The 14,605-nt window shown below is 36.7% G+C and overlaps 1 protein-coding gene across 1 annotated transcript; it reads right to left on the reverse strand.

Annotated features, from left to right (window-relative positions):
• Positions 1-724: 724 nt before the first annotated feature.
• Positions 725-14,006, reverse strand: pex16 (peroxisomal biogenesis factor 16). The gene is made up of 11 exons (XM_077248412.1): positions 13,321-14,006; positions 12,621-12,656; positions 12,442-12,518; positions 8,847-8,980; positions 8,348-8,448; positions 6,940-7,020; positions 5,099-5,245; positions 3,974-4,046; positions 3,752-3,871; positions 1,636-1,700; positions 725-1,526 (listed from the first exon to the last, which is right to left on the reverse strand). Exons 1-11 carry the CDS (start codon positions 13,445-13,447, stop codon positions 1,468-1,470), a joined length of 1,020 nt encoding a protein of 339 aa, XP_077104527.1. The 5' UTR covers positions 13,448-14,006; the 3' UTR covers positions 725-1,467.
• Positions 14,007-14,605: the final 599 nt, after the last annotated feature.

Consider the following 14,605-nt stretch of genomic DNA (forward strand, 5'->3'; position numbering starts at 1 on the left):
TACTTGACATGTATTCATTTGTGTCAATAAAATAATTTATAGGAAACACAACAAAAGGAAATGCATTTAATCAGAAAATCTATTCTAGGCGTGATTAATGAACTCTGTAAAGGTTTAATTGTTTTTAGATTGATTTAGATATTGATCCCATCCCAACATGGAAGGTAATTTGCTGGTGGTGAAAAGGCTTTAGAATTTAATATACTAATTACAGTATACACTGTTTAGACAGGATACATGACTATGTAATGTGCAAACTCACTAAACAACTGGTGGTTCAGATAAACCCCAGAATATACACACACAGCATAAAGATAAAAGAGCGAAAGAGATTGCACTGGGAGCTAGTGAGTATCTAGAGGCACAATTCAAGAGAGATGTCTTTTTTAACCCCACAGGGACGTATAATGGATAGCTTGGCTGTTCCTAGCTCTGAGGTCCATGAGGACATTTTTTGCCTTTCTTCCGGAAGCAGTTTATCATCTTCAGCGTTGCTGATACTGTAGTTCAGGGATTTTTTCATAAGCATATACAGTACAGCCGAGACTCCATGAATCTGGAGGACATACATCACATTTATGTTTAATTCAAACATTGATTTGAAAAGCTGAATGAAAACACTGTGAGACCAGACTTTGAGTTATGGCCCAGATGTGTACAAGTAGCTCTTAGCAGCATTATAAATTCTGCTCTCTAATGTAAAACACTTCAGGCATGAGAACTCTTATTATTTAAGGATTTATTAAATGCACAGAGGTATATACAAAACCAATTATCCATTTCACACTTTCAGCATTTCAAAAAAAGTCATGCTTTTCATTTTTGCTTCAGGTCTTTCAATCAAAATAATGATGGTCTTTCAAACAGAGACTCAAATGAGTTTATTTCACACAGTGTAAAAACACGCCCATTGATGGATTATTCCATTTAATGAGCAAATGTAGCAACAATTAAAAGTATCAGATTCAGCTTCATCCCATCCATGCCACAAAACTCTTGAGGATGAATCAGACAGAAACAGAACAAACAGAAAGACTGTCTAATTCATTTCAGCCAGTCAATTATTGTGTTCAATAAAACCATTCCCTGGAATTAACCATCTAAATTAGAAAGAATGCATTCATGTTTAGGGATAAATAACGGGATGGGAGAGCTTGAAGTTTGGCCAAAATTCATTCGACAACAGATGTTTATAAGTGCAAAAAATGTGGTGGATGCATAAAATTATGTGAAAGCTAAAAGAGAGAAGAAAAACAGCAATCGGAAAATCACTATCCAGATATATATATCTCAGAGACCAGCAGTGCATCTGTTACTCACTGACTACAAAACTCCTCAATAAATGTGGTAATGTTCTGGCACAGGTGTGATTGAGTCCTTGTGTCGCTGTAGCATCCTCTAAATGGCTTCCTCTCATTCTCCACTAACATTTTGGCGTCGCAGACCTGTGAAAGATTCACTTTGACGTCAGCCCCAGTTATAAAAGTAGATCTTCTGCCAAATGGGCAAGTACTCCATCAGCGGACCTGAGAGGACAGGAAAAGAAATCCAGTCAGCACATATCTCTGAGCTTTTTTAAACCTTTTAGTGTGACAGCATTGAACATCCATTGGGAGAGATGGATATGCCACTTACGTGCAACCAAACCAACTCCGGGAACATAATCTGACAAGAAGCGAAGGAGGAAGAGAATCTTCGTCCTGTGTGTGTAAAAGAGACATTAGACCTGGGAACAAAAAGCCCCATTATGCAGTGAAGGTGTGCATTGTGAAATCTAGATAGATGACGTGTAAAAATAATTTTTTTATATTTCCTGGGAAAAAATATATAGCCGTGCAAAGAAGTCATTTTGAGCAAAATCAAGCCAAAACAAAGTTTGTGTGAAGTTCGAAAGTTCGAAACTTTCCGAGAAAGTTCACTCTGGCTCGTAAACACCTTCGAACTACTATTGGTCCATGCCGATGATGTAATAGGTAGGTGTGGCTCAGAGACATGTTTATGTCAGACGCAAGTATCACGAACACACTGGAGAGCTGCTTTATAATAGAAATTGAAGTTGTAATTCTAACTGAAAGGGTCATTTTTGTTTGAATGAATGAAGCCGTTTATGTCACAAGCTTCAAATCGGAATAGATTTTTATGACATGCACACAGCACGAATATACAGACTTTCCCGCTGTTTGCACATACTAAATTACTTCTTTTATTTGATTTCATGTCCTAGTTAGGAGACGACGAGCACATGAATTGTTGTGCAGTGCTGCTTATATTTATCAAGCAGTAAAATCGCCTCTTTCCACGCCCAAAACAAAGCATCTGTGAATGAGAGGTCCGAAAACAAGGGCTGGTGGGACGTAGTTTTGCTCCACTTCAGGGACGATGAGAGGAAGGAGAATTTAAGAATGACACGACAGTCATTTATGACACTTCATTCAAACAACAACAACAACAGCTCGTTCATTGCGTCATACGTCATTTCTACTTTCAATCCGATCAAGTGTTTACATGTCCTCTCGATCGGATTACAAAAGGTTTAAACCACCCCTTACAATCCAAATGAAATTTTTGAAATGAAATGGATTTGGCCAATTCATGCCGATGCTTTCTTTACTGATGTTTTCTCAACGCTGTCATTTTTGTTTATTTTGTTATTGAGAGGAAAGTGTGCAGCAAAACTACTTTGAAAACACTTTTTGTCGAGAAAAAGGGCTTTAACATAAATTAATGTGGTGTCACATGACAGAATTAGCCTATTCAGCATCCTTATGTTAAAGATTGTTTCTATATGACCAAACATTTGACTGTACCAATCTTTTTTATGGATCCTAAAATGTTGCATAGTCGACAGGACAAATAAGCTGCCCTGTGCCCAAACCCATGGGGTTCGTCAAATAAAGGCTGTTACATGCAATCCTGTCAGACAAGCTGTCCCACTACGCAGTGATTTTTAATTTCCTAATATTTCCTAATTTAGTAATAGGCTTATTATAAGGGAAAATAGTAAGCAGTAAACTAGCGAAATCCAATTATCTCGTTCCTCTCTGCATTTTACAAATATTTGGGATGCGACAGATTTGATGTAATTTGCAATATACAGTACATGAACATGTATAGAAACGACTCGAGGGCTGATTTTTTTAAGCGATACAACAAAACTTATGCGACATTGCGTTTTTTTTAGATATGACGTCATTACGCACACCATTTTATCTGTAATTGGCCAATTGGATGAAAACAGGCTGGAGACAGAAAATTTCACAATCTTTTTTTAACGTTTATTCACTTTCTCGATGAAAAAAACTGTGCAAAAAGTGGATGGAAACTTGGCTATTTTCATCTAAATGATCGGCATCGGGACGTTTGCTAACAGTATATCACTGCAAAGGTATCGTATGCAAACATATTTTTACCCCTAAAAGGGAAGAACGAAAACTTTGCAGTTAGTATATCAGGCCTTAATTGGTTGCTAGGGTGTTCTGAGTGGTTGCTAAGCCTAAATCAGATTTTATTTGACCAATTTCATTGTCTGTCAAATGAAAATTTGAACTCTGATTGCTTAGAAAACAGAACCTCCTCTCAAACACTGCACAATTTGAGGAATCATTTATGTTCGTAGCACAAATTGTGCATGCGGAGTTGCTCACCAAAGATTAAATATTTAAGCTTAATGGATTTAAACAAAACGCTACCAGAAGCACATCAAATGAGAAGACTGCACTAATGCAGAGGATGCAATAAAGGAGACACTGACTCAGAGTATCGGTCATAGAAGGGTGAGCGGAGCAGGTAGTAGAGCAGAAGAAAGGCCCGTCTCCTCATCTCAGCGCGCTCTCTGCGGTTCAGCGCCTTCATGTCACTCAACAAAGTGAAACTGGACAGAAAACAGCATCAGATTGAACTTCTTTAAATCTTTATACAGACAGACTGACAAAGACAGCAAAGAGAGAGAGGTGCAAACTTAAGCACTCTGTACCTGGTTATCTCGAAGAGACCAGAGATGATCCAAGGCTTCCAGGAACGTTTTCCGCAAAGCCCAAGACTGGCCACTTGCAAATGTTAAGGATGATGGATGACAAACTGAAAAAATAGTCAATTTCATCACCATCATCTTAAAACTTCATGAGGATTTTATAATGAGCATACGTTTTAGAGTTTGGTATAACTAGAAAAATTTATTCATTATAAAATCCCCATGAAGCTTTAATATGATCAGTGGTGATGAAATTGTTTGAATATTTTTATGACCATGCTCTGATTCATGCAAATGCTTTTAAACAATTCAAGTTAGAAGACAAAAGAGAAACGCGCTGTCTGTGAATATCCTGGCTATGTGACGCACAGAAAGAGGCATGCTCACCAAATCAAAATATCTCTCCCTCGCTTTTGCAGCGACATCTCTTTGATGATGCGTTTACTGGCGCGAGGGCGGGACAACCTGTCAATCACATGAGATCGACCAACAGCAAACCACAACCATCCAATTCCATATGGACAAATTCAAGTCCCGCACAACATTTTTTTCTTCTCTGAGAAGCCGTTTCACTCGGATATTATGTCACAATGGAAGGAAAGATAATCGCAACTTTCGTTTCATGTCGACTTTAACTATACTTATCCTTAATCCTAAACTCAGTAGACCGGTATCCAGTAAACAACAAACTGGAAAAAGCCATGTTAATTCATTGATTAAAAAGTGGTAAAATTAATAACATTCAGCTCCTAAAACTTCTGAAATCCTGAAATGTAATTTACAGAATCCAGTGCCGGCCTTCAAATATTGTATTGGAAAATAGAAGGCATTGGAGGAAAAAACGTTGAGAACCACTGCATTAGAGTAATTGTATTTCATTATATTTTAAGTGTTTATTTTGTTTGACCATGCTGTAAAGAAAATGTGTAGCTGATCACATAAAACGACACTTAAAAACCAAGCGGTAAGTAGTAATTTTACCATAGCTAATTCCCACTTGAGTTTTCCAATTGATGCTCCAATAAATTGATGCTTCCAATAAATGAACTATTCGGCTATCCTCGGATAATATTACATGGGGATATTCTTGTGAAAATTGTCATAAAAGAGAATTAGCAGAAAGGATACAATGAACAAGCGGTCGTGCGATGTACAGGGACTCTGCAATGGTTTCCTGCAGACCCAGAGGAGTCGGGCTTGAGTGGAGATCCTCTTGATTCCTACTCATTTTCATTTTCTGAGGGAGACCCCAAAGACGAGACTGTAATGATGGTGCTAGAAAAAAAAAGGAAACAATACATTTTAATAAGGGCACAGAACTTACTGCTTGAAAAGTCTTTTTTTCTTACTGCTTAAAAACCCCAATAAAAAAAATAGCGCTGTCAAATCGATTAATCGCGATTAATTGCATCTAACATAAAAGATGTTGTTTATATAATATGTATATATGTGTACTATGTGAGTGTGTGTACACATAAATATATATGCATACATATATGGGTGTAAGTATATATTTACATACACACACACACACAAACACGCACACACATTATATAAACAAAAACTTTTATTTTAGATGTGATTAATCAATTTGACAGCACTAAAAGAAGTCGACACACCAAAGCTCCAAAAAAGCAAAAGATTAAAAAAAAAAATATGTGGGGCTCACACACACACAGCTAATGATTTAAGCATGCAGTAAAAAATAACGTTTTTTTACCCAACAAGTCTTTATACCCACAGGTGATTAATCAAGGATCACATGCCAAGAAAAAAAGAGGAAAGATAAAGAAAAGATAAGAAAGTCATGGAACAAAAAGGCAAAAGAATAGATACTAAATGTGAAAGTCAAATTTTAAACATGCAAAATTTATAATTTTAAGAAAATAATGATACCTGGATAAATGAAAAGAAAACCAAGAAAGAATCTTAAAGAAATTGACGAATATCAAAATCTTCATTTAATCCCGTAGGTGCTATAGTTTCTAATGTGTAAATCCAGAAGGTTTCACGTTTCAAAAGTACATGATTCATCTATTCCTATGTACTGTAAGGTAGAGACCAAATGTCTAAAAGTAGCAAAGTGCTGAGTTACCGGACTTGTGAAATCTTGATTTCTTATTTTAATTTTTTTGCAGTATGATTTGAAAGTTTGAGTTTTATAAGTGAAATTACATTGTTGAAATCTATATTACAAAATTACATTTATAATTGTCAAAAGCCACTTTTCACTATTTTTAAAAAATGTGAGGGAGGGGTTAAATCCGCTCAAACCAAAATATTGTGAAGATTAGGTGGTCTCTTAGATACTACACGCGGTGGTTTTTCAAAGCATTTCTTGAAATTAGGGTCCCTGGCCACAATATGCCAACGTTTAAGTAACAAGCCTTCTATGTCCTTTGCCAACGGTGAATATTGAATATAGGAGTTCACTCGATGTTCAAAAGTCTTCAGTCATCTACAAGACACACACGTTGTGACATACTCATAAAGCGACTCGCAGCAGACTGAAGCCATTCTTGTTAATATGCTCTTGATCTAAACCTATCTGATAAAGTTGCTGCTTGATGTTGGAAGTCATCACCTATACTGCACATACGACATATACGACTGAATTGAGATATGTAATGAATGTTTTAATGACTCAGGATGATAAGATGTACCATGTAACCGTGCATTACTATCAGTAGGTGGTTTCCAGACCTGATACGGATTTGATAACGAATTTGGTAATTTCAGTGCACTGCAGTTATCACTAAACAGTTTATCAAACTCAAACTACTGAGAGTCAGAGAACATCATCAATGTACCGCTTCCATTGCACAATATGTTGTAAGAAAGGGTTACAATCTGAGTGGTACACAAATCGTCGTTCAAACATACCACATTATTTCCTTGATCAAACACCCAATTTGAGCATTTTTTGCAGGTGATGTGCGTGCTTTGGTCCTGTTTTTGCCAAGTCTTACCGCTTCCCAGTGGTCGGACCACTCTTCCTGAACGCTGACCCACGAAAGACGTGTCCTCATCATCTTCTTCTGTATTGTTCTCTGTGTAGGGAGATCAATGTATGAGCGGTGTGCAGGAAATCACAGTACAGTTTCCTTTGAGTCTCCCGGTGTTACGCTCAAGGGCAAACCACAGTAACACCATGGGCTCTTACTCAGCCTTACATTACACTCAACAACACAATGACAGTTTATCTGCACAGGCCATACACTGCTCTTATTGTCTCACACACGGTTTATTTATTGTCATCAGTGGGAGTGTTCTGGTGCTTATTGTTGTGGGTTCATTGTTTGTTGTGACTGTGCTAAATGCCCCGCACGGCGGTTTCCAGAGACACTTCAGTTGGTTTAACATCCTGTCATGCAGTGGAAAAGTAACAATAAATTAACTGACTTTTACATTTGATACCTTAATGTTAATATTTAGATTTTTACATTTGGCATACTTTTATTCATAGGTAATGTATTTTCTCAGTTCTTGCATTCTTTGGGAATTAAACCTCACCTTGGCATTGCTAGCACCGTGCTCTAATATTTTAGCTTTCAGTACCTAAGATCATCTATGTTTCCATCCACCTATTTTTATGTGAAATTTGGGATATTGCATTAAAAATAATCTGGATGGAAACAGCATAAATTCTAAAAAATAATGTATGCAATCGATTAAGGTGGATCATTTTTTATCAGATTAGACGACATGCGCATAAACAACCATGGAAACAAGTTTGTGGTTTTGCCTCAACACAGGATGTGATTTGATAACTGGTCCAACCAGTCTATCCTCTCTCTAAATATATTTTAAAAAAGTACAAAAATAAAACATTATCATTTTTTTTAATTTTTATGACCAAAGACCTGTTGTGGCTTCAGTCTTTGGGTTTTAATGCCAGAAGACAGACTTTATTATCAAAGCTGAGTTGGTCTGCAGACAGCCTTAAATACAAATTTTCATTTACTTCAATCAAGGTGGAGTCAATGTATTTCAAATATGCCACTATTGTGTTTCTAAAACTATATTAAGTAAAACAAGAGATCTCAGTTCATCACATGCTTTCTCATATGATGGTAGCACAGGGAGTCTTTAGTTCATTATAAATGAGTGTGGCGAGCAGGGAGGAGCCGAGAGCCGTGGGAATGGAGCGAGGCCGGTGGACGCGGCTGCTAAAGAGCTCCGGATTGATCATCAGAAATAATTGTAGGATAAAATGGCTATTTTCCCATAGACCACACTTGATTCTTTCATATTTAGCTCAATAAAAATCTTCCACAGGTTAAAGTTTCATACAAGGCTGTGTTGAGTCAATAGTTTGTCTTGAACTTTTCTAGTTATTTTTTAAGTGAATCTGCTTGTGGTTCTTGTCTATCTCACCTTGACTACAGAGCTGAGAGTCCCTGTCCAGAGGAATTATAGGTGGTGATGTCTGGATGCCTGATTTGTACCAGAAAAGCAGGAGACAGCGCAGAATCGCTCTGAAAACACAGGAGAGAATGACGAACTGGAACGATAGAAATGAGGACAGCAATAATTAGATTAACTGTTAGTACAACTGAACATGACTATTCTGTCATCAATGAGAGCTACAGCAGTAGCTCAATGTTTGTGTTTTGCACAAAGCTATTGTATGGCTTCAGAAAGACTATTTTTATGATACATTAATGGTGCTCTTTGTGTCCTTTTTTGGAGTGCATGTGCCCATACACTTTCATTGTATGGAAGAGAGCACTCAGAACATTCGGCTAAACATTTTACATCCCACAGAATAGAGAAAGTCATAAATGAAATGACATGACGGTGCATACATTATGATGATATGTCCTCTTGGTGAACTACTCCTTTAAGCATACTACATCTGAAACAGGGTCCTTACTTGGCAATCTGAATAAGAACAATAACAAGCCAATGTCCAGCGTCCCCCCACAGCTTGGCGGCCCCCATCTCAGTAAAAACCTCCACATACTCCAATACTGACAGCCAGGTTAACAGCTTCTGTTGAGATAGAGACTACACACACACACACACACACACACACACACACACACACACACACACACACACACACACACACACACACACACACACACACACACACACACACACACACACACACACACACACACACACACACACACACGCATAAGATCAGGATAAAATGCAGACAAATGTTTAATATTTTTCTGTTCAGTCTGATCTAAAAGCAAAAAGGTTAGCTGTACTGTAGTCTCAGCCTTAGTGTGTCATTATTAAAATTCATTTCTTTATTACTGTGGTTTAATCCATTTTAGATTAAAGTGATAGATCAACCAAAAATGAAAATTAGTTACTTGCCCTTACGTCTTACGTCATCATCGAATAACAAATGAAGATATAGTCTTGAGAGATTTCTGTTCCTCCACTGAATGTCTGTTCACCCAAAACTCTAATGCTTCAAAACATTTATAATGAGATCGTAAAAGAAATCCATATAAATTGAGTGGTTTAATCCATGTCTTCTAAAGAGACACGAATCCCACGAACGCTTTATATATTGAACACATTTCATTTAGTATGTTTGTTTTTCAGCAACATGAATCTCAAACATGCTTGTTGATGCTCGAGAACCAATGAGGTTTGTTCTCGTTTGTCACAAGAACAAATGGGCTTTTGATACCATACTTGAATCCTCTTTGTGTGTTTGCTTATCAATTTTTATGTGTGAATAAAAGCCTCAATTAAATGTGTTCATTCAATAAAGTTATAGTATCCCTTCACCAAAGCGTTTTTAGCCAGCTGAAATGCTAGGCGCTCTGCTGAAAACGCCTAACTATGGGAGCATTTTTTTTTTTCAGTTTAGACACTTCGCTTGTTATGATACTAGTGTCTGATTTCACACATTTTATTTCTGTGTTGATTCTATATTAAAATGTCGATACAAAGTAACGTATTTTCTCTGGCTTTTGTTTTAAATTATTTTGTTCCGTTATTATGCTTGTTGTTGTCATCTGTTGACGTTGAACAAGCAGAATGTGGCGGTTGTTCGGTGTGGTATTTGTCCCGCCCCTCCTCCACTGTGATTGGACGGTTGGGTAAAAAGTGACAGTGATAAGCGCTGCGTTTCACCCCAAAGTTGAACATTCTTCAACTCTCGGCGACCGGTAAAAAACGCCGGGCGCTCAGAGCTTCAGCGTGAAAAAAACGCTCAGCGCCTCGTTACGCACATGGCGTTTAAAAAACGCGGCGCTCCCATTTAAAACAATTGGAAAAATACGCCAGCTGCGTGAAAAAACGCTTTGGTGGACACACGGCCTAAAGGATTAAACCACATTTGATTCGTATGGATTTATTTTACAATCTCGTTATAAACATTTTGAAGTGTCAATTTTTGGTGATTGACTTCCCTAAATGGAACAAAATAAACTGTGGATGGGCACTTTACAATGTCAGTCAGACGGTCTCTTCCTGTCTAAGTGTTGGTTTTAGGCTAGAATAAGCCAGAATGAGAAAGAGGACTAGACTTTATGTCGTTTACTAGACTAGTTGGGCTATCACAAACTCAATATAAAGTCAAACAGTCTCTGAGGAGGTCCATGGAGGTCACGGCCCACGGCTGTAAACGCAAACTCATTCTTCTTGTCCCCGTGGCTGAGCTGCTCTGAAAGTACCTGTCTTTAAATGTGTTTATTCCTGTGCACTGCCAATGGAACCCACAAAGCCAAATATGTCTCTCAAGTACGAACATAAAAGAACAGAAAAAAACAATGGAGCTTTGTAAACTGTGCTTGTTGAAGGGGTCAGGGGTATTTCACAAGCTGCCCATTTCAAAGCCATCTCGAGCGATACGAGGCTGTCATCAGTGGGGCGAAAATGTGGCTAACAACAAATCTATTGCAGCACAGTGGCAGAGTTGGGGCATAAGACTTGGGAAATAAATTATTTGACAAAGTGCGGTCAAAGAAAGCAGCTGGCAGTGACTTTGAACACATAAGGTTGCCGTAACTTTGAATCTTCTCTCTTGAAGCAGACACAGACTGTGCTGTTTCACAATAGTAAACTCTCATTCGTGGATAACTTTATGGTGGTTGCCATGCCAACTGCACATGCACATATCAGTCCCTTATGCAAGTGTGATGATCAAGAAGAGAAAGAGAAAACCGGCTTAGAAGAGTCATTTTATGAGAAATCAAAGTTTCCTGGATCTTTAAATAGATAAAAGAACTTGATGTACCATGAAAACATAATGTAACTGTCAGATAGGAGTGAGTGACATTGTTTTAACTATGTGGAAGCTGACATTATTGAGTATGTCACTCCAGAATAACATATATTATGACCTCAAAATTCAATATTTGAGGGCAAAAATGTTTTTGTCTAAAATTTGTATATGACATAGTTAAGCAATACCACACAAGCATGCTGTTTTTGCATTGGTTACCAGTTCATCAAATAATTGATTTTGAGGTTCTTTTATTAGTTTATAAACACTGCACAATCTGGCACCTCTATACATTTCAGACTGTCTGTTGAGATATGTCCCGAATCGTAGTTTAAGATCCTCTAGCGCTAGCCGTCTGGCAGCATTCATATTTTTAAAAAGCAGGTTAAGACATATCTATTTGAAGTTACTTGTAAATATAACAATACGGTGCTGTAATATAACAAAGCTGTGTGTAAGTCAGTTTTATGTTCTATTTTACCTTTTTATTTATTTTATTTTATATCGATATTGAGGTCAAACTATATTGCAAATTGACTTTATTTTACAAACGGAACCTTTATAGTTGTTTTTGTATATATTTACATAGTGCGGTTGTTTTATTTGATTGTATGCATGTGAAGCACTTCGAGTTGCATTCTATGTATGAAAAGTATACAAATAAATGTTTATTATTATTATTATATATTTTTTTAATTTACATTTCAATTTTTAAAAAATATAGCATTATTTATTTATGCAATTATAATTCCGAAGTAAATGCTGCTTTAGATGTAGCTCCGGGGCCACTTTTGCAGTGCAAAAATGGATTTTATTGTTACTGATTTCATTTGACTGGTAACAGCCTATAGTGTCTTATTATTCTAACTTATTGATTAAATGCAAGAATTTGGCATTAACGATGAAGCACACATCTAGTAAGGTTAGATGCCCTTATAAAAGTAAACAATGCCCTTATAAAAGTAAAAATGCCCATGGAAATCAATTTAAGGTGGCAAATGTCCGCCAAAAGTCAAAAGTCAGCTGTCCACAACAGTCCAAAACAAGTCAAGGTGCCAGCACACACACAAATAAAAAAAAACTCAGCAAAATATTGTCTAATTATCATGATGATATCGAGATATAATTTTTTGTCAGTATTGCACACCCCTACTGTCAGAACTCAAAACGTACTCTCTACTACACTAGAAACAAATATTCTGATGTAAAATAGAAGTTGAAGTTTAAGTTTAACAAGGTCTTTGAACATTTAAGCCTGACTAATTTGGATTACCACAGTCAACGTCCGAGAAAGATTCTTCCTTAAGATACCATCATTCAGCAGCACTAGCAGGTTAGATGCTGAGTAGACTGCAAAGCAAAGTGAGAAAAACATAAAACACAACAGAATATATAGAAGGGCATTAATACAAAAATAAAACAAAAAAGACTATATAAATAAGTGAATCCTACCCAACTCTGAGATTTCATGAGAGTCTGAGAAGCGACCTGTAATGAGAAAAATACATTAAAGTTATAATTCTATGCTATCAAAAAATGTCACCTAAAATTGTCTAGATTTATAATCTAGAGAGTGGTTACTTTGAAGAAGCACAAACATAAAAAAATAATATTTACATAGATTTGCTTACCATTTTAGTCATAATTTCCATACTCAAAATTCTGTCATTTCATTTTTTTTTTTAATCTTTTATTCTAAAATGCGGAACATAAAGAATGAGTAGGTGTGTCCAAGAATGTTTGAATAGTAAATACATTATACAGTTAATGGGTAGTTGGCATGATAGGTCAAACTGTGACAGTTGTGTTCTGCATTGTGGCATGACAAACTTAAATCTCAAACTATTTAAAGAGCCTTTTCTGATATTTTTTTAAATATATATCATGTTAATTAGGCTACATTAAATATTTGTGCTTTTAGACATGTGTACGAAGCATGCAAGTTATACATCCCACATACATTTGATGAATTTTAATGTTTTTGAAATAAAAAAAACAATGACCCAAATACAGAAGATAACAACACAATACAGACAACTGCCGAATAAAATACAATAACTGAATAAATATACATCTAGCTTGAGTCTTTTACGACACTGTTTTACAAAACGTGAGAGAGCATGTTTACTTTCACTTTGACAGACAGTCTCACCTGCGATCAGGTAACTCAGCGCGCGCACTGTGCTCTCTAGATGAGACGCAGCCGCCGGGTTCATCCTCACATACTCCTGATAACGCTCATAAACACGACTTAATTTATCCATGTAGAGCACCGACATCACAGACAAAGCAATAAATACACAATCACACACAACGCATCGCAGAAAACACACGGAGACTGACACTTCCGCAGATGCAGAGCGTTGTCCTTTGACGCCACTTCCTGTTCGGCTAGCGAGCAAGACATTTAAAGACGCAGTTACCTGTTTAAAACGCTATTTTGCGTATGCGTGTACATTTATTCATGACGCACAGCACAGACGTGTGTGTCTATATACTTAGAGAAAGAAGTTGGCATTCTCAATGGCAGGCACTCAAATGGCAGGATGCCTGGAACTGTGCCAGGGATGCTTGCCGATTGCTTCCGGAAAAACTCGTCAGTTTGTCACACTTCTCCATTTTGGCTTTATTTTTGTTAAATAAATAATGACACAGTGTATTATGCCATGTGTTGTTGTTCGTCTGAGGCTGTATTTGCCAAATTTAAGACCTGCTAAAGACCAGATGATTTTTTATTATGTCCTGATAAAACCATAGAATTCAAAAGAGTGTCCTTTCTTTCACAAACACACACACACACACACACACACACACACACACACACACACACACACACACACACACACACACACACAGACAGATATATTTATCTATGCATAGATGACGTTTGTTAAAAAAATATATATATATATATATATATATATATATATATATAAACATTTGTTACTACATTTATTAAATATATATATATATATATATATATATATATATATATATATATATATATAGCCTATATACTGTATAGCCTATCCCTGACTGCACTGTCAGTGAAATAATATCAGAATATTCGAATAATCTGTATGCATGAAATAGCCTGATCTATGACCTTAGTTACTGGAGGAACGTTTGTTCATAACTTTGAGAGAACCTAGCCAGAACATTAGCCAAAGTTCTTTGATTCTGAAAAAGTTTCCTACTATGATGAGCATGATGTGCCCAGACTGCCTTGAGTGTAGTACTACAGCATATAGCTGTTTGAAATGTTTAGCATTTCATATACTGTTTCACATACTATTTGTAAGAGATACAGCAGTTTGTTTTACAGTGTTTACAGCAGTATGCTAGTCTTCTGCTCTAAACATTTTCTCTCTTTGAACTAGTAATCTTCTAAAACCTCGTCTATGGGTCAACAGCGCAGACAGGGATTAGAAAACCTA

This window comes from Siphateles boraxobius, unplaced genomic scaffold (assembly GCF_051911475.1).
Source record: "Siphateles boraxobius isolate OS27281-9 unplaced genomic scaffold, OSU_SipBor_1 30, whole genome shotgun sequence".
Classification (NCBI taxonomy): Eukaryota; Metazoa; Chordata; class Actinopteri; order Cypriniformes; family Leuciscidae; genus Siphateles; species Siphateles boraxobius.